General features: G+C 45.5%; 2 protein-coding genes across 6 annotated transcripts in view; one reads left to right on the top strand and one right to left on the bottom strand.

Moving 5' to 3' along the window:
- Nucleotides 1-14684, bottom strand: part of ndufv3 (NADH:ubiquinone oxidoreductase subunit V3) — a 38867-nt gene extending 24183 nt beyond the window's left edge. For 2 of the 3 annotated variants that reach the window (XM_059969032.1, XM_059969033.1), the window contains exons 1-2: nucleotides 14532-14684; nucleotides 14151-14244 (exon numbers count right to left, since the gene is read on the bottom strand). In XM_059969032.1, the coding sequence (XP_059825015.1) occupies nucleotides 14151-14244; nucleotides 14532-14576 (139 nt within the window). In that variant the 5' untranslated portion in view covers nucleotides 14577-14684. Of the gene's footprint in view, nucleotides 1-14150; nucleotides 14245-14491 lie in introns of all 3 variants that reach the window. The other variant, XM_059969034.1, reaches the window with a different exon arrangement.
- wdr4 (WD repeat domain 4) overlaps nucleotides 14629-21438 on the top strand; it is a 64581-nt gene continuing 57771 nt past the window's right edge. Inside the window, exons 1-2 of one of the 3 annotated variants that reach the window (XM_059969031.1) lie at nucleotides 14629-14780; nucleotides 15143-15178. In XM_059969031.1, the coding sequence (XP_059825014.1) occupies nucleotides 14701-14780; nucleotides 15143-15178 (116 nt within the window). In that variant the 5' untranslated portion in view covers nucleotides 14629-14700. Of the gene's footprint in view, nucleotides 14781-14910; nucleotides 15044-15142; nucleotides 15179-21438 lie in introns of those variants that run through there. The other 2 variants (XM_059969029.1, XM_059969030.1) reach the window with 2 other exon arrangements.

Here is a 21438-nt window from a genome sequence, read left to right as displayed (position 1 = left end):
GTTCACTCGCAGCTTTCTTGGTCCGAATCAAAAACCGTTGAAGATTCCTTGTCTTTTTAAACTTTTATGAACTAGGCCAGCTTCAACATGGACACTAGGTAACCCTAGATAATATCTAAAGTAAGGACATGTTCGGCACAGCTTTGTGGGCTGAAGGGCCTGTATAGTGCTGTAGGTTTTCCCTGTTTCTATATTTTTAATGCTCTTCAAGAGGCTTAACATCTTCTCCTTCCACTTTGACCTCGCATCCTATCTGAGGATGATTTGGTATGGCAACTGCTCTGTTCAAACAGCAAGAAACCACAGAGTTCTGGTCACAGCCTAGTCTGTCACACAAACCAGCCTCCCTTAACCTCAAGATGGTGCCAAACTGTAATCTCTGTCAAGATCATGGCTCAGGCTTGACACAACTATTGTTGTCAGAATTTCAGATGGTGATGAGGATGCATACAGGAGCAAGTTAGGTCAGCTGGTTGAGTGGTGGTGCAGCAACAATCTCGCACTCAACATCAGTAAGACCATGGGATTGAATGTGGACTTCAAGAAGGGGAAGTCAAGGGAACACACAGCAGTCCTCATCAAGGGATCAGAAGTGGAAAGGGTGAGCAGTTTCAAGTTCCTGGTTTCAACAAATTGATGCAATTACAAAGATGGCATGTCAGCAGCCAGATTTCATTAGGAGTTGGAGGAGAATTGGTATGTCACCAAAGACACTCAGATGTACAGTGTACTGTAGAGAGCATTTTAATTGGCTGCATCACCGTTTGGTATGAAGGTGCCACTGCAAGGGATCGGTAAAAACTGTAGAACGTTGTAACCTCAGCCAGCTCCATCATGGGCTTCACCAACATCCAGAAAACCTTCAAAAGGCAAAGCCTAAAAAAAGCAGTATCCCTCCTTGAAGGCCCTCATCACCCAAGACATGTCCTCTTCTCATTGCTGCCATCAAGGAGGTCCAGGACTCTGAAGATACACACTCAACATTTCAGTAACAGCTTCTTCCCCTCCACAATCGGATTACTGAATGGACAATGGGCTCATGAACACTACTTCACTCATTTTTCCCTCTCGCTACTTAAGTATATACTTATTATAATTAACAATTCTTATTATGTATTGCATTATACCGTTACTGCAAAACAACACATTTCACAATAAACAGTACGCCAGTGATATTAAACCTGATTCCGATAGTTGGTTTTTAAAGTCCGTAAAGATGGTTTTGGCTTAGGGGAGTTAAGGGCCAGATTAGAGTTTAGGGACAGGGATGTGTTGAAGGTAGATGTCAGGCCTCTGCTCTGCACTTGAAGTCCCGTGATGTGGATAAGTGATGAAAGACATCCTTGGATATTGCGCTGCCCCAGGTGGGTGGGTCCTGCAAATCAGATGTCCAGATGAGCAGGGGGCACAAGGAGGCACAAAGGCCGGTCAGTTGCTGAGGAAGTTGAGCCTGAAATACTGTTCTGCCATCAGCTAGTCCAGAGATTGGCACCAAAGATCTAAGCCCAATGATCCATGGGAAGTCCGGAAGTCAAAGCCGGGAGACTTCCTGGATTTGGATGCTTGTCTATGTGTGTGGGTAGGTGGGAGGAAAAGGACTTGTTGAGCTGTTGTTATTTTGTTGTTTGTTGTGTTCTCTGTTGCAGTGTTTTGTGTTCCTCTGCTGAGCTTTGCTACGTTAGCACTGGAATGGTTGGTGACACTTGTGGGCTGCCCTCAGCACATCCTTGGGCGTGTTGGTTGACACAAATGACACATTTCACTGTATGTTTTGATGTACACATGATAAATATATCTGAATCTCTTTACACTTCCTGGAAAAGTAGCCTCATCATCAATGACACACCTAACCCAGTTATTTTCTCTTCTCCCCCTTCCCATTGGGCAGAAGATACAAAAGCTTAAGATCGTGCACCACCAGGCTCAAGGACAGCTTCTATCCCACTGTTATCAGACCGGAACAGACCCCTGTCTGCCCTTTGGCCACAGGCAAGGAGCCAAAATTAGCCAACACTTTTTTTTGTTTAAGAAGAGTGAAAGGTAGAAACCAGGAAATTATAGGTAGCTGGGTCATAGGGAAACACTTGGAAAAGTTTCTTAAAGAGAGTAATTCCTATCTGGAGGAGCATGGACTTATTAGGGATAGTTAATGTGGCTTTGTGTGGGGGATGTCACATCTTGCAATTTGAGTTTCTGAGGTGGTGACAGAGATGAATAGAGTCACAGAGCACTGCAGCAGAAAGAGGTCCTTCAGCCCATCTAGTCCCATCAACCTACACCCAGACCAGAATACCCCATGTACCTATCTAAATTTATGTTAAATACTGCAATTGAACTCGCGTCCATCGCTTCAGCTGGCAGCTCATCCCACACTCTCACAACCCTCTAAGTAAAGAAGTTCCCCCTTATGTTTCTCTTTAATATTTCACCTTTCACCCTTAACCTATGACCTCTAGGTCTAGTCTCACTTAACCTCAGAGGAAAAGCCTGCTTGTATTCACCCTATCTATACCCCTCGTAATTTTGAAAACCTTTATAAGATTTCCCTTCATTCTCCTGCACTCCAGGGAATAAAGACCTAATCTATTCAACCTGTCCCTGTAACTCAGGTCCAACATCTGCTTTAAGATGCTGATTTAATCACAGAGCCAGGTTTTTGATTGGACATGGCATCAAAGGTTACGGGAAGAAGGCAGGGAACTGAGGTTGAGGAGAACAGGAAAAAAAGGATCAGCCATGATTGAATGGCGGAGCAGACTCAATGGGTCAGTTGGCCTAATTTTACTCCCATGGGGGACACCTCCCTCTCCCCTGCCAAGGAGAGAGAGAACCTGTGGGTTGTTGAATTTGGATGAAATGCAAAACATCTGGGGTAACTGCAAGGTCTGTGGCTTTGCTATCACTTAGCACACGCTTGGGCTCAGTGATTGTACTGATGCGCATTTAATTTTGCTGGTGGGGGGAGTGGGGATCCCTGCTCGCTGCCGCTTACGCGCGGGAGGGGGGAGCTGAGGGGGACTTCGGGGTTCTTACGTTTAACTGTTGTTCATTCTTTGGGGAACTTCTCTGTTTTTGTGGATGTTTTGCGAAGAAAAAGCATTTCAGGATGTATGCTATATACATTTCTCTGACATTAAAGTTGACCTTTGAACCTTTGATGTCTTATGGTCTAAAAGGCCAAATTGAGGTGACAGAGCTGGGGCCCAAAAGTGAGGAATAAGGCAATGTTTGTAGCCATTACAGAGACTTGGATGTCTCAGAGCAGGAATGGCTGCTGAGTGTGCCAGGCATTAGATGTTTCAAAAAGGACAGGGAGCAAGGCAAAAGAGGTGGGGGTGTGGCATTGCTAATCAGGGATAGTGTCATAGCTGCAGAAAAGGAGGAAGTCATGGAGACAATATCTACTGAGTCAGTGTGGGTGGAAGTCAGAAATAGGGAGGAGGCGGTAACTCTATTGGGTGTTTTTTTACAGACCACCCAAAAGAGGAGCAGATAGGGAGGCAGATTCTGGAATGGTGCAATAATAATAGGGTTGTTGTGATGGGAGGTTTTAACTTTCCTAATATTGACTGGCACCTCCTTAGAGCAATGGGCTTAGATGGCGTGGAGTTTGTTAGGTGTGTTCAGTAAGGTTTCTTGACACAATATGTAGATAAGCCTACAAGAGGAGAGGCTGTTCTTGATCTGGTATTGGGAAATGAAACTGGTCAGGGATGTCAGTTCTCTCAGTGGTAGAGCATTTTGGAGGTAGTGATCGCAACTCTATCTCCTTTACCATAGCACTGGAGAGGGATAGGAACAGACAATGTGGGAAAACATTTAATTGAGGTAGGGGGAAATATGGTTCTATTAGGTAGGAATGGGAGCATAAATTGGGAGCAGATGTTCTCAGGGAAATGCATGGCAGAAATGTGGTAAATGTTCAGGGAACATTTGCATGGAGTTCTGTATAGGTATGTTCCACTGAGGCAGGGAAAGAATGGTAGCATAAAAGAACCATGGTGTACACAGAATGTAGAAAATCTAGTTAAGAAGAAAAGCTTATGAAACATTCAATAAGCTACTGATAGAGATCCAGAAAATTACAAGGTTGCCAGGAAGGAGGCTAAGAATGAAGGTAGGAGAGCCAGAAGGGGCGATGAAGGCCTTGGCGAGAAGGAAAACCCCAAGGCATTCTACAAGTAAGTGAGGAGCAAGAGGATGAACCATGTGAGAATAGGACCATTCAAGTGTGATAGTGGACACGTGTGCATGGCACACACACAAAATGCTGGTGGAACACAGCAGGCCAGGCAACATCTATAAGGAGAAGCACTGTCGACGTTTTGGGCCGAGACCCTTCGTCAGGACTAACTGAAAGGAGGGATAGGAAGAGATTTGAAAGTAGTGAGGGGAGGGGGAAATGCAAAATGATAGGAGAAGACCGGAGGGGGTGGGATGAAGCTAAGAGCTGGAAAGGTGATTGGCAAAAGTGTTACAGAGCTGGAGAAGGGATAGGATCATGGGACGGGAGGCCTCGGGAGAAAGAAAGGGGGAGGGGGGAGCACCAGAGGGAGATGGAGAACAGGCAGAGTGATGGGCAGAGGGAGAGGGGAAAAAAAAACACATGCTTCTAAATTCTAGTGAGTACAGGCCCAAAGCTGCCAAATGTTCTTCATATGTTAATCCCTTCACTCCTGCCATCATCCACATGAACCTCCTCTGGACTCTCAAGGTTAGAAAAGTTAGGAAAAGGGGAAGTACAACGAGATCTAGGTGTCCTTGTTCATCAGTTACTGAAAGTAAGCATGCAGGTACAGCAGGCAGTGAAGAAAGCTAATGGCATGTTGGCCTTCATAACAAGGGGAGTTGAGTATAGGAGCAATGAGGTCCTTCTGCAGTTGTACAGGGCCCTGGTGAGACCACACCTGGAGTATTGTGTTCAGTTTTGGTTTCCAAATTTGAGGAAGGACATTCTGCTATTGAGGGAGTGCAGTGTAGGTTCACGAGGTTGATTCCCAGGATGGCGGGACGGTCATATGTTGCAAGATTGGAGCGACTGGGCTTGTATACACTGGAATTTATAAGGATGAGAGGGGATCTGATTGAAACATCTAAGATTATTAAGGGATTGGACACGCTAGAGGTAGGAAACATGTTCCTGATGTTGGGGGAGTCCAGAACCAGAGGCCACAGCTTAAGAATAAGGGGTAGGCCAGTTAGAACAGAGTTCAGGAAAAACTTTTTCACCCAGAGTGTTGTGGATCTGTGGAATGCTCTGCCTCAGAAGGCAGTGGAGGCCAATTCTCTGGATGCTTTCAAGAAAGAGTTAGGTAGAGCTCTTAAAGATAGTGGAGTCAAGGGATATGGGGAGAAGGCAGGAGCAGGGTACTGATTGTGGATGATCAGCCATGATCATATTGAATGGCGGTGCTGGCTCGAATGGCCTACTCCTGCACCTATTGTCTATTGGAGCACTTATAGTCAGAGTAGTATTTTCCACAACAATCTGGTGATGAGGATGGGATCTGCAGTGCTCTACCACCCTTCAAGTAAGAAGGAAATTAGTGGAACAAGCAACTTAGCAGGATTCAAAAAAAAAAGAACCTGAGCGGAAAGAGGGGACTTTCCAAGTTAGGAAAGACACCGGCATCCCAGCTGAAAGGGGGAACAGCCGTAATTTTTCTGATGCCCGAGCTGAAAGGGGGGTGGATAGTAGAGGTCCTAGCTGAAACGGGGACTGAAAAGTAAGAAAGGGTAGCTACTGAACTGAAGATAAAGGAATGAAGGGACCACTGATGAAACTCTAACACCGGTGAGCGCTGTAAATAAATTACCAGAAAACACGCAGTGTAACTGTGCTCTTTTGCAGACAACGGGAAATTCTGCTGCTCCTGCTGCTTCTGCTGCTCCTGCAACCCCGTCCCGATGAGCAAAATCGAAAGGGGCCTTGACAGTAAGTAAGAAAACGAAGGAGCAAATGAGAACTGTGAAGAAGGCTCAACAGAAGGTAGGAGACCTTCTGGTGCCCCCGGGATCACCTGCCGATATGGTGATCCAGGAAGCCGGGGACGACCGATATGCAGTAACTTTTAGCAGTGATCTCTACAGCTGGTCAAAGGGAGACTGGCCTTACAGGGAAAGTTTTAAAATTCCATAAACACAAACCTGGTGGGACAAGGTGGCGAACTGAAATGGAAACCCAAATTGAGATTTTGAGTACAATGATGGGGCGCTTTGAAAAATGGATGGAGGTAGCAAAAAGACACCAACCTCCGAAACAAAAAAGGAAAAAGTCTCCCGAAACACGGGGTTCTCCTAAAAATCAGGGCCCCACGACACCTACTGCTCCACCATCCTACCCCACCACGCCCACTCCTGTGCTGCGATATCCCCAGATACCCCAAATGTTGTCCCAGGCCAGGAAGAATTATGGCCCCAATATAGAACTGGATGGAATGATGGATGAGGTAATAGAAATGGTCACTGCCTGGCATCAGCAGAATAATCATGCACCAGGACAAACAACGCTGCCCACCTCGGTAGAGCAACAACCTCCCGAAGCACAAGAGGGGGCAGTGGGGGGAGATCAGGCAGAAGAACAATTAGGAACTGCTATGCGAACTAGAAGCCAAACCCGACTTCACTCACCCTCTCCTGCCCTTCCCGTTTCGGCCTCTCACCCAATTCAGCAAGCTCCTAAAATAATGATCGGGGAGACAGCAATATTAAAGCCGTGGACCCCTGCAGAGGCACGGGCCATGGTAGCGGAGGCACCTAACCCAGTAAAAAGACCCACTGCATTTCTTAATTGGCTGGAACAAATGTGTGAGATTTATAAACCTCTCCCGGGTGATTTGCGAACCCTCCTGAAGTGTGCCTATGGTAGTTCCTGGGCCGCATTGAAGGATACAGTGCAGGTCCCACTTGGGGAAATGGGGATTGGCGACCTAATGATGATCAGGAGGGAAATGAATCTCTCGCACACTGGTTACAACATAGAGGAAAAGCAACCATTATGAGGGCAGCACAGCGGCACGGGGATCTAGGAGAAGTTACTAGACGTCTGCAGAGAAAGGAGGAGGGAGCCCCTGATTTTATAGTCCGATTCAGGAATACTTGGGAGGATTATGCCGGGGTCCTATTGGAAGGAAACGGACCACTGGCCATTCAGACCCTCCTCAATTGCATGCTGCTACAGCAGGCTCAGACTTTTAAAATGCAAAATTTGAACTGACAGACTACGTCCTGGCCTGAGATAGTTACCACACTGGTAAACATGGATAGGGAGGGACTTTTTGTTGGGCCACGAGATGGCCCTAAGGCACATAAAACACAGTTCTGTAGGCAGGACTGGGGAGAAGGAAACGGAAGAGAAAGTAGAAGGAGACAGAGAAGGGATAAGTCCCGGGATATATGTCGTAAGTGTGCGAAGAAGGGGCATTGGGCTAGGGAGTGTTGAAGCATCCCTTATAGAGAACCTACGCAGCTGCCGAGTCAAATGAAAGGGAAGGTCCCTCCTTTACTTATAATCACCCTTTTCCGTCAGAATGGGGGGGGGGGGGGGCAGGGGAGGTGGTGGTGCAGGAAGCAGTTATATCACTTTCCCAAGACTCCAAAACGCAACCCATGGTAACCCTTAGAATAGGAGACACTCATTTGCAAGCCTTGGTAGACACTGGTGCTACCCTGTCCTCTGTAGCCCCCTCCCTGGGACTACCCCTAAGGCAAAACAGGGTAGTAACTGTGGGAGTAGCTGTCATTCCCCTGTCAGAACCCCTATCAAAGAAGGTCACTTTGTCTCTGGGAGACAATCGAATAGAAGAAACTCTGATAGTATCCAAAACTACTCCATTGCTCCTGTTGGCATGCCAGGCTCTTTGCAAACTAGGAGCCACTATTTACTGCACCCCTCAGGGCATGTATATGGACGCACCCTCACCCCGGACACACCAGTTAACTTCCATGCTCCTTACCTCAGAAGCCAAATCCGAGCCAATATTATCCTGCTGGCAGCTCAGGGGCAACCCCTATACAGTTAAGATGTGCCACCTAAGGCAACAACTTGACAAACTGACACCATTGGCTCACACAGAAGCTTTGCGGGGCCTATTGCAAGTGGTACAGTATCAGTCCCGCTTGGACTGCGTGGCATGGTATACAATGGAAGATAACCCTGAATATCGGGAAAAGACGCGCACTCATGTGGGGCAGGAAACTAAAATACACCCAGAACCTTATCTCTTCTTTGGGAAGGAAGGATTGGGTATCCCGGTACACCTCTCTGCAGAGCAACAATTCCTGTTCTGCCCTGACTCAGTACCTCATTTGACCCTTGCCATGCTCCCCCCCCCCCCCCCCCCACCGAATCAGACAAAACAGATGGGCCCTATGATCAAGCGGTTACAATCTTCCCCCATTATCGACTGTACTGGGAATTTCGAGTGGTACGGGCCTGAAAAAGGAAGAGTATATCTGCCGGGAATTTCCCATCAGCTGGAAGACTCCTTAACAGAGTTCCAACAACAGCAACCGCTTGAAACGCCAGGTTCTACAGGTCCTTTAGCATTGGAAACAGTAAATGCAGACCTGTGGGCCCTCCACAAGACACACATAGGCCAAGTGCTCACTGCAAAAGACCATTGTGTCAAGCTAAAAAGAATGCTGTATTACCATGCGTCAGACATGCCCCAAGGCGGAAGGTATAGCCCGTCATAGACTCTCTGCTACAACAAGGGGTTCTCAGATCTACTGTCAGCCCCTGTAACATAGCAATTCAGCCTATACCCAAGGTTGGATGGCCTAATGAGTGGCGCTTTGTGCAAGATCTACGAGCTGTAAACAATATTGTAATTCCCACAGCTCTGCTGGTACCTGACGTTAACATGGTTCTTTCATCTATTCCATCTGATGCTATTGTCTACACTGTTGTTGACTTGTGTTCCTCCTTCTTTTCTATTCCCCTCCACCCAGACAGCCAGTATCTGTTTGCCTTCACTTACAAGGGGCAGCAGTACTCCTGGATTTGGCTGTCCCAGGGATATACTGAAAGTCCAGCTGTGTACGCCGCTGCTATTAAACATGACTTGGATGAGTGCCGCATGTAGGGAAGTTCTATATTGATAAAATACACCGACGAACTTTTTAGTGGCATCATCTACCCTGACAGACTGTGTAAAAGACGCGTTGGCTCTGCTTCAGTTCTTAGCCACCTGGGGTCACAGAGTGTCCAGAACTAAGCTACAATTTTGTCAGCCCCAAGTACAGTATCTTGGGTTTACCCTGAAGGCTGGAACTCGAGAGATAGGACCAGACCAGATCCAAGCCAGCCTTCAGATACTGCCACCTAAAACAAAGAAAGAGGTCCTTTCCTTTCTGGGGATGGTCGGCTATTGTCGACAATGGACGTACGAATATCGCCTGTATGATGCAATCCTTCGTGTTGCCACTGCAAAAGAGGCGCCTATGCAGTAGAATGGACCCCTGAGAGAGAAAACACATTCCAAGCCTTGAACGCAGCTGTAACCACTGCCCTGGCTTTGAGACTCCCTATTATGTGCACTCTTCTCAATTAAATGTTTGTGAGAAATGGAGGTTCGCCACTGGAGTCCTTACCCAGAATCATGGGGGCGGGAAGAGACCAATAGCCTACTATTCTACAGCCTTACCCGCTGTGGTCCTGGGAATGCCTGCCTGTCTTCGTGCCATGGCTGCTACAGCAATAATGGTCAAAAAGTCCTTACCACTGGTCTTCAATCACCCTTGCGAGATAAAAGTACCGCACACTGTTATGCTGCTTCTGAATTCAGCAGCAACACAACACTTCACCGCCTCCAGACATTCAGGATATGAAGTAATTCTGCTATCACACCCCAATTACACCCACCAACAATTGCTGGCAGTCAATCCTGCTACTTTTGTCCCGGAACCTTCTGAGGAAAATGAACATGACTGCATTACTGTGCTACAATGCTCTACCTCCCCCAGAGTGGATCTGCGAGCAGACTCTTTGCTGAATCTGGACCTGACCCTTTTTACTGATGGATCTTCACACAAGCCCAGAGATGATCTACTCCTGGCTGGATATGCCATAGTGGATCCACACCAGACAGTGGCAGGGAAATCCATCAAACATTCTCAGCTGGTGCTGAATTTGCTGGAAGCTATTCAACTACCAAAGCAACTAGCGATTATTAAATGTGTAGCTCACACTACAGCCACAGATGAAATTTCTCAGGGAAATTGCTGTGCTGTACTGTCTACAGGACAGATATGCATGGTTAGACTATTTCGATATCACCAAGGCATAGAAAGTCAACGCAGAGCAGACAGGTTTCATTGGACTGTTTACAACATGCACCATTGCTTCAGTACTGTGTGTGTTTCTAGTCAAATTGTAAGAAAGATGGAATTGCATTGGGAAGGGTGCAGAGGAAATTAATGAGGGTGTTGGGAGTTCAGAGCTGATGGAAGGTTTAATCAGTGTACATGAAAGACCTTGGTCAGACCCCACTTGTGTTCAGTTCTGGTCACCTCACTACAGGAAGAATGTGGATAATATAGATAGAGTGCAGAGGGGATTTACAACGATGTTTCCTGAATTGGAGGGCATACCTTATGAGAATAAGTTGAGTGAACTCAGCCTTTTTTCCTTGAGCGATGGAGCATTGAATTGAATGATCTTTCTTGTCATTATACATAGACACAATGAAACCCTGTTTGGCTTCCTCTCAGGCAATCAAACAAAGCAGTAGATAAAAACAAGACAGTAATAGAAAAACAGTATTAAATAGATAAGTAGCAGAAAATAAGTTGCAGCAGCACCAGAATATCACAGTAATGCACAAAGTGCTGTTAGTGCAAGTATTTGAGTCCTTGTGTGTGCTCACAGTTTCAGTCATTGTTCTATGTTAGTGGTGTGATGGAGGTGTGATGGTGTTATGCTCCTCAATCTACTTGTTCTGGCTTTTAGTGTCCTGAACCTTTTGCTGGGCGGCAGCAGGTCAAATGGGGAGTGGCTGGGGTGTGTGGTGTCTCTGGTTATGCTGATTGCCTTCCTCCTGAATCTGCTGGAATAGATGGTATCCAGTCCTGGGAGCTCCATCCTGACAATTCGCTGGGCCACCTTCACCACATGATGCATGTCTTGTCGCTCAGTGGCTGTGCAGCTGGCATACCACACTGTGGCGCTACTGGTCAGGATGGTTTCAATTGTGCTTCTGTAGAAGTTAAGCAACAGCTTTTGTGGGAGTTTGGCCTGTTTCAGCTTTCTGAGGAAGAAGAGTCTGTTGTGCCTTTTTTACAAGCAGCGAGGAGTTGGTGGTCCACGTCAGCTGTTCTGACAACAGAACTCCAAGGAACTTCAGGTTTTCCACACTTTCCATTACCCCTCCATGTATATGGAGGGGAGTGTGTACTCTATCCTTTGATCTCCTGAAGTCAATGATCATCTCTTTTGTTTTAGAAGTGTTAAGGACCAGGTCATTGTCCTTACACTACTCCATCAGATAATCCATCTCCAGCCTGTAGGCTGTTTCATCCTCGTCCGAGATCAGGCTGACCACTGTGGTATCATCCGCAAATTTAATTATGGAGTTGGAGGTGTAGATGGGGGTGCAGTCATGTGTGAAGAGTGTGTTGAGCATAGGGCTCAGCACACAGCCCTGCGGGGTGCCTATTTTTAAGATGAGAGTGGTGGAGGTGTGCTTACCAACTCCGACTTGCTGTGGTCGGTCTGTGAGAAAGTCCATGACCCATGAGCACAGGGAGGAACCAAGGCCAAGAGTTTTCAGTTTGTTGACCAGTTTATGGGGGATGACTGTGTTAAATGCAGAACTGAGAGGTGACCTGATAGAGGTGTATAAGATGATGAGAGACATTGATTTTGTGGATAGCCAGAGGTTTTTGCCAGGGCTGAAATTGTTAATACAAGGGGGCATAGCTTTAAGGTGTTTGGAAATAGGTACTGAGGGAATGTCAAGTTTTTCACGCAGAGAGTGGTTGGTGCATAGAATGCACTGCCAGCGGCAGTGATGTAAGCTGATATTATAGGGTCTTTTAAGAGCCTCTTAGATAGGTACATGGAGCTTAGAAAAATAGAACCATAGAACACTACAGCACAGACCATTCAGCCCTTCTAGTCTGTGTCAAAACTTTATTCCACTAGTCCCATTGACCTGCACCCAGTCCATAACCCTCCAGACCTCTTCCATCCATGTATCTATCCAATTTATTCTTAAAACTTAAGAGTGAGCCCGCATTTACCACTTCAGATAGCAGCTTGTTCCACATTCACACCACTCTCTGAGTGAGGAAGTTCCCCATAAAACTTTTCCCTTTCACCCTAAAGCCATGTGCTCTCATATTTACTCTGTCCATACCCCTCATAATTTTGTAAATCTCTATCAAATCCCCCCTCATTCTTCTACGTTCCAAGGAATAAAGTCCTAACCTGTTCAATCTTTCCCTGTAACTCAGTTCCCGAAGACCTGGCAACATCCTAGCAAATCTCCTCTGCACTCTTTCAATCTTACTGATATCCTTCCTATAGTTAGGTGACCAGAACTGCACACAAAACTCCAAATTCGGCCTTGCCAATGTCTTATACAAACTCACCATAACATCCCAACTCCTATACTCAATACTTCGATTTATGAATGCCTGCCAGGATGCAAAAAGCCTTCTTTACAACCCTGTCTACCTGTGACGCCACTTTCAGGGAATTAAGTATCTGAACTCCCAGAACCCTTTGTTCCTCCGCAATCCTCACTGCCCCACCATTTACTGTGTATGTCCTAACTTGATTTGTCCTTCCAAAATGCAACACCTCACACTTGTCTGCATTAAATTCCATCTGCCATTTTCTGGCCCATTTTTCCAGTTGGTCCAGATTCCTCTGCAAGCCTTGAAAAACTTCCTCACTGTCCACAATGCCTACAATCTTAGTGCCATCAGCAAACTTGCTGATCCAATTTACCACATTATCATCGAGATCATTGATGTAAACAACAAACAACAATGGTCCCAGAACAGATCCCTGAGGCACACCACTAATCACAGGCCTCCAGTCTGAGAAACAATCATCCACTACCACTCTGTCTTCTCCCACACAGGTTTACAACCTCTCCATGGATGCCTAGTGTCTGAACCTTCTGAGCTAATCTCCCTTGTCAAATGCCTCACTGAAGTCCGTGTAGACAACATCCACAGCCTTCCCTTCATCTACTTTCTTGGTCACCTCCTCGAAAACTCGAAAAACTCTACAAGATTCGTTAAATACAATCTACCACGCACAAAGCCATGCTGACTATCCTTAACCAGCCCTTGGTTGTCCAAATACTTGTACATCCGATCTCTCAGAACGCCTTCCAATAATTTACCTACCACTGATGTCAGGCTCACCGGCCTGTAATTACCTGGTTTACTTTTGGAACCTTTTTAAACAACGAAACAACATGAGCTACCCTCCAATCCTCCGGCACCACACCCATGGCTAAAGACATTTGAAATATTTCTGCAGGGCCCCTGCAATTTCTACACTAGTCTCTCTCAAGGTCTGAGTAAATATCATGTTAGGCCCGCCGCGAATTTATCTACCTTTATTCACTGTAAAGCAGCAAGCACCTCCTCCTCTTTAATCTCTAAATGTTCCACGACACTACTGCTTGTTTCCCTTCCTTCCAGGTAGGTTACATGGCCAGCACAACATTGTGGGCTGAAGAGCCGGTAATATGCTATAAATTTCTATGCTGTGATGGGGTCAGAATACTCGGAAGCAGAAAGAGATGAAAATCCCTGTCACATTAAACCAATATTTGGATGGGTTCTCAAAGAGTCGTTACCTACAGGCCTTAAAGCACAGTATATATTTGTTTAAGTAAATACTTTTCATTTGGGAGGATATGATAGATAAACTCTGATACTAGCAGTAACTGATTCCAATAACTTGGTCCAGTTCTTGGAGACCTTGGGGGTACTGATGAGCACCTCCTCTTTGCCTAGTAACTAGAAACCTGAAAAGGCACGTTTTAAATCCTTGGTGTCTGCATTTTTGAAATTGGCGTTTACTACCATTTCACTTGCAATGAATCTAAGGTCCTTGCTGATTCCTGCCCCAATGTGTGTGAAGCAGAGACCTCACTCCAGATTGAAGCAAAATTTATTTCCCCTACCCTTGATTTTCTTCTTCTGTGGCCCGGGTGCTTTGGTGGTGAAAGCTGTCAAACTCAATTTCTCCAAAGTTCCCAATCTCTCGAGAAGTAGCATCTGAAAATACAATATAAAATATATTACTTTTATTATAAAATCATAAAATACGGACAACACAATTTAGAATAATTTAGAAAGGACGACGCAATCTCATTCCAGATTGGTACAATTCCAGATTCCCACAATGGGTGGGGGAGGCGAATCAGAGTCGTGATTCCAGAGGACGAAACAAGGACTCGGGCAGTAAATTGGGACTGACAGCTAGCACATCCTTGGATCCCTGCTCTCCAACCTTACTCCTTACCGTCGCCCCCTCCCACTCTTTCACACCGACCCCACTCTACCCGTCGAGTTTCGCAAACGCCGAGCCTCAGAAACGATGTCGCCATTGTCTGATAGTGGAACCAAACGCCTTGGGTTTGGTGCAGGAAGGACGGAGGAAGCAAAGGAGTGGTGCACAGCGGTGCCTGTCAAGCCGACGGCGCATGCGCTCGGGGAACGTGGGTTGGGGTCATGTTGTTCGGTTGTTGTGGTGCCACTGTTTTCTTCAGTCGTGGCGCCCGAGTCCTGGGGCTAAGTCTAGGGCATTGCGGGTGAGAAGGGCTGAGAGACATGGAGGGTGAAAGGGGCCGGGGGAACTCGGGGGGGGGGTGGGGTGGGGTTAGAGAGTAGAGGGTAATCGGGCTGTGGGAAGTTGGTGGGTCCGGCGGACAGGTTTAGAGGGGCTAGGCTGTCTCGGGGGAGGAGAGCGTGAGGTGGGCTGGAGAACTCGGGGTGGATGAAAGGGGCTGGGAAACTTGGGGAAATGAGAGACACGGGGTCAGGAGATGAGCTCTTATAACTGCTGCACTCTAAGGTATCTTCCTATCCTTTTACTCCTCTCTCCATCTGCCCTCTTCCTCTTTTTTTCCACTTTGGAATAATTTTGACTAATTGCTTTTCAATTTCTTTGCAGGGAACCTTTTGTTTATGACTGTACAGCTGAAACAAGGTGTGTTTACTTTATAATTCACTAAACTCACTTTGAACTCTTATGAGAAGCTGGGTAGCTGTGCTGGAAACAATGGAAATCTCAGAGCACTAAGTGTTGACCTTGTACTTTGTAGATGCAGCCCCTTGTGATCTCCGCCAGCTCCTTCATTATCATTACATTTTCTTGACCTGTTGAAATATTTATACTGTGAATCAAATGGGTGTTCTTGCGTGAATGAAATCACTAAAAAAAAAATACTGGTCGATATGAAGCAGCCTCTTTATTCAGCAAAACAAGGTACAGCAGGCATCGTCTGGAGATGCTTTCAGTTGAAAGGTCTGTCTATGTCCAGCACTATTCATATTTTATGTGCTAAAGGACAAAGAAAATTTGGGACAATTCAAACAAATGCAAGGGTTATCATATGAGGAACATTTGATTGCTCTGGGTCTGTACTCACTGGAATTTAGAGGATGAAGGGAGGGGATCTCATTGAAACCTTTAGAATATTGAAAGGCTTAGAGGAAGTTAATGTGGAAAGGATGATTCTCATGGTGGGTGAGTCGAGGACAAGAGGGCACAGCCTTAGGATAGAGGGGTGTCCATTTTAGACAGAGACACGGAGAAATTTCTTTAGCCAGACGGTGGTGAATTCGTTACCACAGGTGGCTATGGAGGCCAGCTTGTTGGGTCTATTTGAGGCAGAGCTTGATAGGTTTTTGATTGGACATAGCATCAAAGGTTATGGGGAGAAGGGCAAGAAATGGGGCTGAGGAGTTGGAAAAAAGGATCAGCCATGATTGAATGGCAATGCAGACTTCATGGGCCAAAAGGCCTAATTCTGCTCCTATGTCTTATGGTCAAATCCATATTTACAATCTTCCCCCACCATTACACCCAAAACAAGTGTTAATCCGTGTCACATCCATGCAATGGAATGTGGATTGGAATCATGCATATGTAGGTAATTGGTTAAGTAGTGCCTGTTTCCCAGTCCGTGAACCTATTGTTCAGAGCTGCATTAAAATCAAATCAACAATACGTATTCAGAAGACTGGTGGCTGGAGTCATTTGCTAAATGTAAATGTACTGAACCCAAAAATCACTCTACAGTCCCTCCTGGACAAAAGTGAATTTGTACCAGGAAATTACTACCTAACAGAAGATCTACTGAAATAGGGCAGCAGAAATGCCGTGCCTTGAAACCCCTCATCCCATTATTTAATGTACATCTACACTGCCTACTGGCACATTCTCAGCTGCAGGAGTATGCTGAGCAACGCACTGAAACTTGGTGCAGCCACTGCAAGAGCCCAGTGGGGAAGGACCACAGTTTAGGGTTCTTCTCCTGTGGGAGTGGGAGGGGTCGGGTGGCGGGGAGTATATCCCTCAACAATGGTGTGTAAAGATGAGACAACAGAGTGCCACTTGAGTGGCAAAAAGTGTGGAAATGTATAGAATATATTGGAAACATCTGTAAAGGATTGAGAGTCATTGAATGGTTCATTGTACATAATTTTATTTTTGAATAAAGTATATTTTGTTAATTAAAAAAAGTCTTTAAAAAAGGAGGAAGGCAGCAGAAAGGAAATTATAGACCAGTTGGCCTGACCTCAGTGGTTGGAAAGGTGTTGGAGTCAATTGTTAAAGGTGAGGTGATGGAGTACTTGGTGACATAGGAGAAGATAGGACAAATCAGCATGGTTCTCTTGAAGGAAAATCCTGCCTGACAAACATGTTGGAATTCTTTGAGGAGATTATAGGTAGAAGAGATAAAAGGGGGTGCAGTGGATGTTGTATATTTGGACTTGTAGAAGTCCTTTGGCAAGGTGCCACTCAGGAGGCTGCTTACTAAGATAAGAGCTCATGGCATTACAGGAATGTTACTGGCATGGCTCAAGCATTGGCTGATTGGTAGGAGGTAGTGAGTGGTAATAAAAAGATTATTTTCTGGTTGGCTACCAGCGACTAGTGGTGTTCCGCAGGGTGCAGCGTTGGGACCACTTCTTTCTATGTTATATATCAATGATTTAGATGATGGAATAGATGGCTTCGTTGCCAGGTTTGCAGATGATACGAAGATTGGTGGAGGGGCAGGTAGTGTTGAGGAAACAAGTAGGATGCAGAAGGATTTAGACAGATTAGGAAAACGAGCAAGAAAGTGGCAAATGAAATACAATGTTGGCAAATGCATGATCGTGTACTTTGGTGGTAGATATAAATGTGCAGACTATTTTCTAAATGGGGAAAAATTCCGAAGATCTGAGATGCAGAGGGACTTGTGAGTCCTTGTGCAGAACACCTTGATGGTTAACTTTCAGGTAGAGTTGGTGAAGAAGGTAAATGCAACATTAGCATTCATTTCAAGGGGTCTAGATTAAAAGAGCAGTGATGTGATGCTGAGAATTTATAAGGCACTGGTGATGCCTTATCTTGAGTATTGTGGACAATTTTGGGCTCCTCATCTAATAAAAGATGCTGGTATAGGAGAAGGTTCAGAAGATGTTCTCAAGTATGATTCTGGGAATGAAACAGAATATTTGATAGCTGTGTGTCTGTACTTGCTGGAATGAAGGGGGATCTCATTGGAACCTTTCCAGTGTTGAAAGGGAGAGACAGTAGATGTGGAAAGGATGTTTCCCCATGGTGGGGGAGTCTCGTACAAGAGGGCACAGCCTCAGGTAGAGGGGCACCCTTTCAAAACAGATGTGGAGAAATTTCTTTAGCCAGATGGTGGTGAATTTGTGGAATCTATTATCACAGGCAGTTGTGGAGGCCAGGTCATTGGGTGTATTTTAAGGCAGAGCTTGATAGGTTCTTGAACACAGCATCAGAGGCTACGGGGGGAAAGCTGGGGAGTGGGGCTGAGGAAGGGAAAAAAGGATCAGCCATGATTGAATGGGGGAGCAGACTTGATGGGCCAAATGGCCTAATTCTGCTCCTATGTCTTATGGTCTTATCTACACTATCATCCCTAATCGCTAACTACAAAATGCTAAGCAGTGAGATTGTTACAGAGATTTGAACAAATTTTTCAAAATGTGTTTTTATTCGTATACTTGTTGGCCCTTCTCTGTTGGCTGATTGCAGCTTAATCACATTCCTTGTTTTCACCCCTCTGTTCTCTGGTAGCTAAAGCTCTCTCTTTCCAGGAGCACCAGTAAGATAATTGCATCGGGTTCACAGGCCCTCTCATTGATATGCTGGAGAGGTTGGAGTGGTCCTCTGCCTGGTAGCACTCCGTTCCAAACTGACTAGCCCAGCTCATTTGTATTCACTCCCCATTCAGGCTGTGGGTGACTGCTTTCAGATGCTGTGTACAATCTCAGTCTGCCTTGCTATCGAAGTTATGGAGTCTGCTGTCTTTGCTTTAACTTAAATCCCTCCCATTTCATAGAACCATAGAACACTACAGCACAGAAAACAGGCCATTTGGCCTTTCTAGTCTGCCGAAACTTTATTCCGCTAGTCCCATTGACCTACACCCAGTCCATAACCCTCCAGACCTCTCCCATCCATGTATCTATCCAATTTATTCTTAAAACTTAAGAGTGAGCCCGCATTTACCACGTCAGATGGCAGCTCATCCTACACTCACACCACTCTGAAGAAGTTCCTCCTAACATTTCCCCTAAACCTTTCTACTTTCACCCTATAGCCATGTCCTCTTGCATTCATCTCTCCTATTCTAAGTAAAAAGAGCCTACTCGCATTTACTCTGTCTATACCCCTCATAATTTTGTAAACCTCTTTCAAATCCCCCCTCATTCTTCTACACTCCAAGGAATAAAGTCCTAACCTGTTCAATCTTTCCCTGTAACTCAACTCCTGAAGACCCGGCAACATCCTAGAAAATCTTCTGTGCACTCTTTCAATCCTTCCTATAGTTAGGTGAGCAGAACTGTACACAATACTCAAAATTTGACCTCACCAATGTCTTAGACAACCTCACCATAACAACCCAACTCCTATACTCAGTACTTTGATTCATGAATGCCAGGATGCCAAAAGCCTTCTTTACAACCCTGTCTACCTATAATGCCACTTTCAGGGAATTATATTTCTGAATTCCCAGATCCCTTTATTCATCCACACTCCTCAGTGCCCTACCATTTACTGTGTATGTCTTACTTTGATTTGTCCTTCCAAAATGCAACACCTCACACTTGTCTGCATTAACTTCCATCTGCCATTTTCCGGCCCATTTTCCCAGTTGGTCCAGATCTTTGAAAGCTTTGAAAGCCTTCCCTCACTGTCCACAACACCTCCAATCTTAGTGCCATCAGCAAACTTGCTGATGCAATTTACCACATTATCATTTAGATCATTGATATAGACAACAAACAACAATGGTCCCAGCACAGATCCCTGAGGCACACCACTAGTCACAGGCCTCCAGTCTGAGAAGCAATCATCTACTATCACTGTCTTCACCCCCACAGCCAATTTCAAATTCAGTTTACAACCTCTCCATGGATACCTAGTGTCTGAACCTTCTGAACTAACTTCCCATGTGGGACCTTGTCAAAGGCCTTACTAAAGTCCATGTAGACAACATCCACAGCCTTTCCTTCATCTACTTTCTTGGTAACCTCCTCGAAAAACTACAAGTTTCGTTAAACATGATCTACCATGCACAAAGCCATGCTGACTATCCTTAATCAGCCCTTGGCTGTCCAAATACTTGTATATCCGATCTCTCAGAACACCTTCCAATAATTTATCTACTACTGATGTCAGGCTCACCAGCCTGTAATTACCTGGTTTACTTTTGGAGCCTTTTTTAAACAACGAAACAACATGAGCTACTCTCCAATCCTCTGGCACTGCACCCGTGGCTAAAGACATTTGAAATATTTCTGCCAGGGCCCCTGTAATTTCTACACTGGTCTCTCTGAAGGTCTAAGGAGATATCATGTCAGGCTTGGGGGATTTATCTACCTTTATTGGCTGTAAGGTAGCAAGCAGCTCCTCCTCTTTAATCTCTATACATTCCATGACACTACTGCTTGTTTCCCCTCCTTCCATATATGCTATGTCAGTTTCCTGAGTAAATACTGATGCAAAAAAACTGTTTAAGATCTTCCCCATCTTGTGAGGCTCCACACATAGATGACCATTCTGATCTTCTAGAGGACCAATTTTGTCCCACACTATCTTTTTACTTTTAATATACTTGCAGAAACCCTTTGGGTTTACCTTCACATTATCTGCCAAAGCAACCTCATGTCTTTTTGCCTTCCTGATTTCCTTCTTTAATATTTTCTTACATTTTCTATACTCTTCAAGTACCTCATTTGTTCCTTGTTGCCTATACCTGCTGTACACCTCTTTCTTTTTCTTAACCAGATCGCCAGTATCCCTTGAAAACCAAGGTTCCTGTGGGAGTTGCAGTCAATATGTGGAAAGTTAAAATCCCCTACTATTACAAATTTCAGTTTCTTACATCGGTCTGCTATCTCTTTACAGATTTGCTCCTCCAATTCTCTCTGACTATTGGGCAGTCTATAATACAGCCCTATTAGTGTGGTCACACCTTTCCCGTTCCTCAACTCCACCGATATGGCCTCTGTAGACAAGCCCTCCGGGCTGTCCTGTCTACACACAGCTGTGATATTTTCCCTGACTAGTAATGCCACTCCCCACTTTCATCCCTTCCCTTCTATCACATCTGAAACAATGGAACCCCAGAACATTAAGCTGACAGTCCTGCCCCTCCTGCAACCAAGTCTCACTAATCGCAATTATGTCATAACCCCGCATGCCAATCCATGCCCTAAATTCGTCTGCCTTACCTACAATACTCCTTGCATTGAAATATATGCACCTGAGAACATTTTTATCATGTACAAACCTTTGATTTCTGTCTATATATGCAGTCTTCGCATAACTTTTATCCTCCTGCACCTCACTATCTGCTCTAACACTCTGGTATCCCTCCCCCTGCAAATCTAGTTTAAATCCCCCCCCACCCAACCCCGGAGCAGCACTAGCAAATCTACCCGCAAGGATGTTAGTCCCCCTCCAGTTCAAGTGCAAACTGTCCCATCGGAACAGTTCCCACCTTCCCTGGAACAAAGCCTGATTGTTCAGAAACATGAAGCACTCCCTCCTGAACCATCTCCTTAGCCACATATTTAGCTATTATCTTCCTATTTCTAGCCTCACTAGCACATGGCACAGGCCTGGAGGTCCTGTCCTTCAACTTTGCACCTAACTCTGTTAAACTGTCTTTGTAGGACCTCCTCCTCTTTCCTATCCACATCATTGGTCCCTAC

This window comes from Hypanus sabinus, chromosome 4, assembly GCF_030144855.1.
Source record: "Hypanus sabinus isolate sHypSab1 chromosome 4, sHypSab1.hap1, whole genome shotgun sequence".
In the NCBI taxonomy this organism is placed as follows: domain Eukaryota; kingdom Metazoa; phylum Chordata; class Chondrichthyes; order Myliobatiformes; family Dasyatidae; genus Hypanus; species Hypanus sabinus.
The sequence above is the reverse complement of the archived record's forward strand: the minus strand, read 5'-3'. Positions and strand labels throughout refer to the sequence as shown.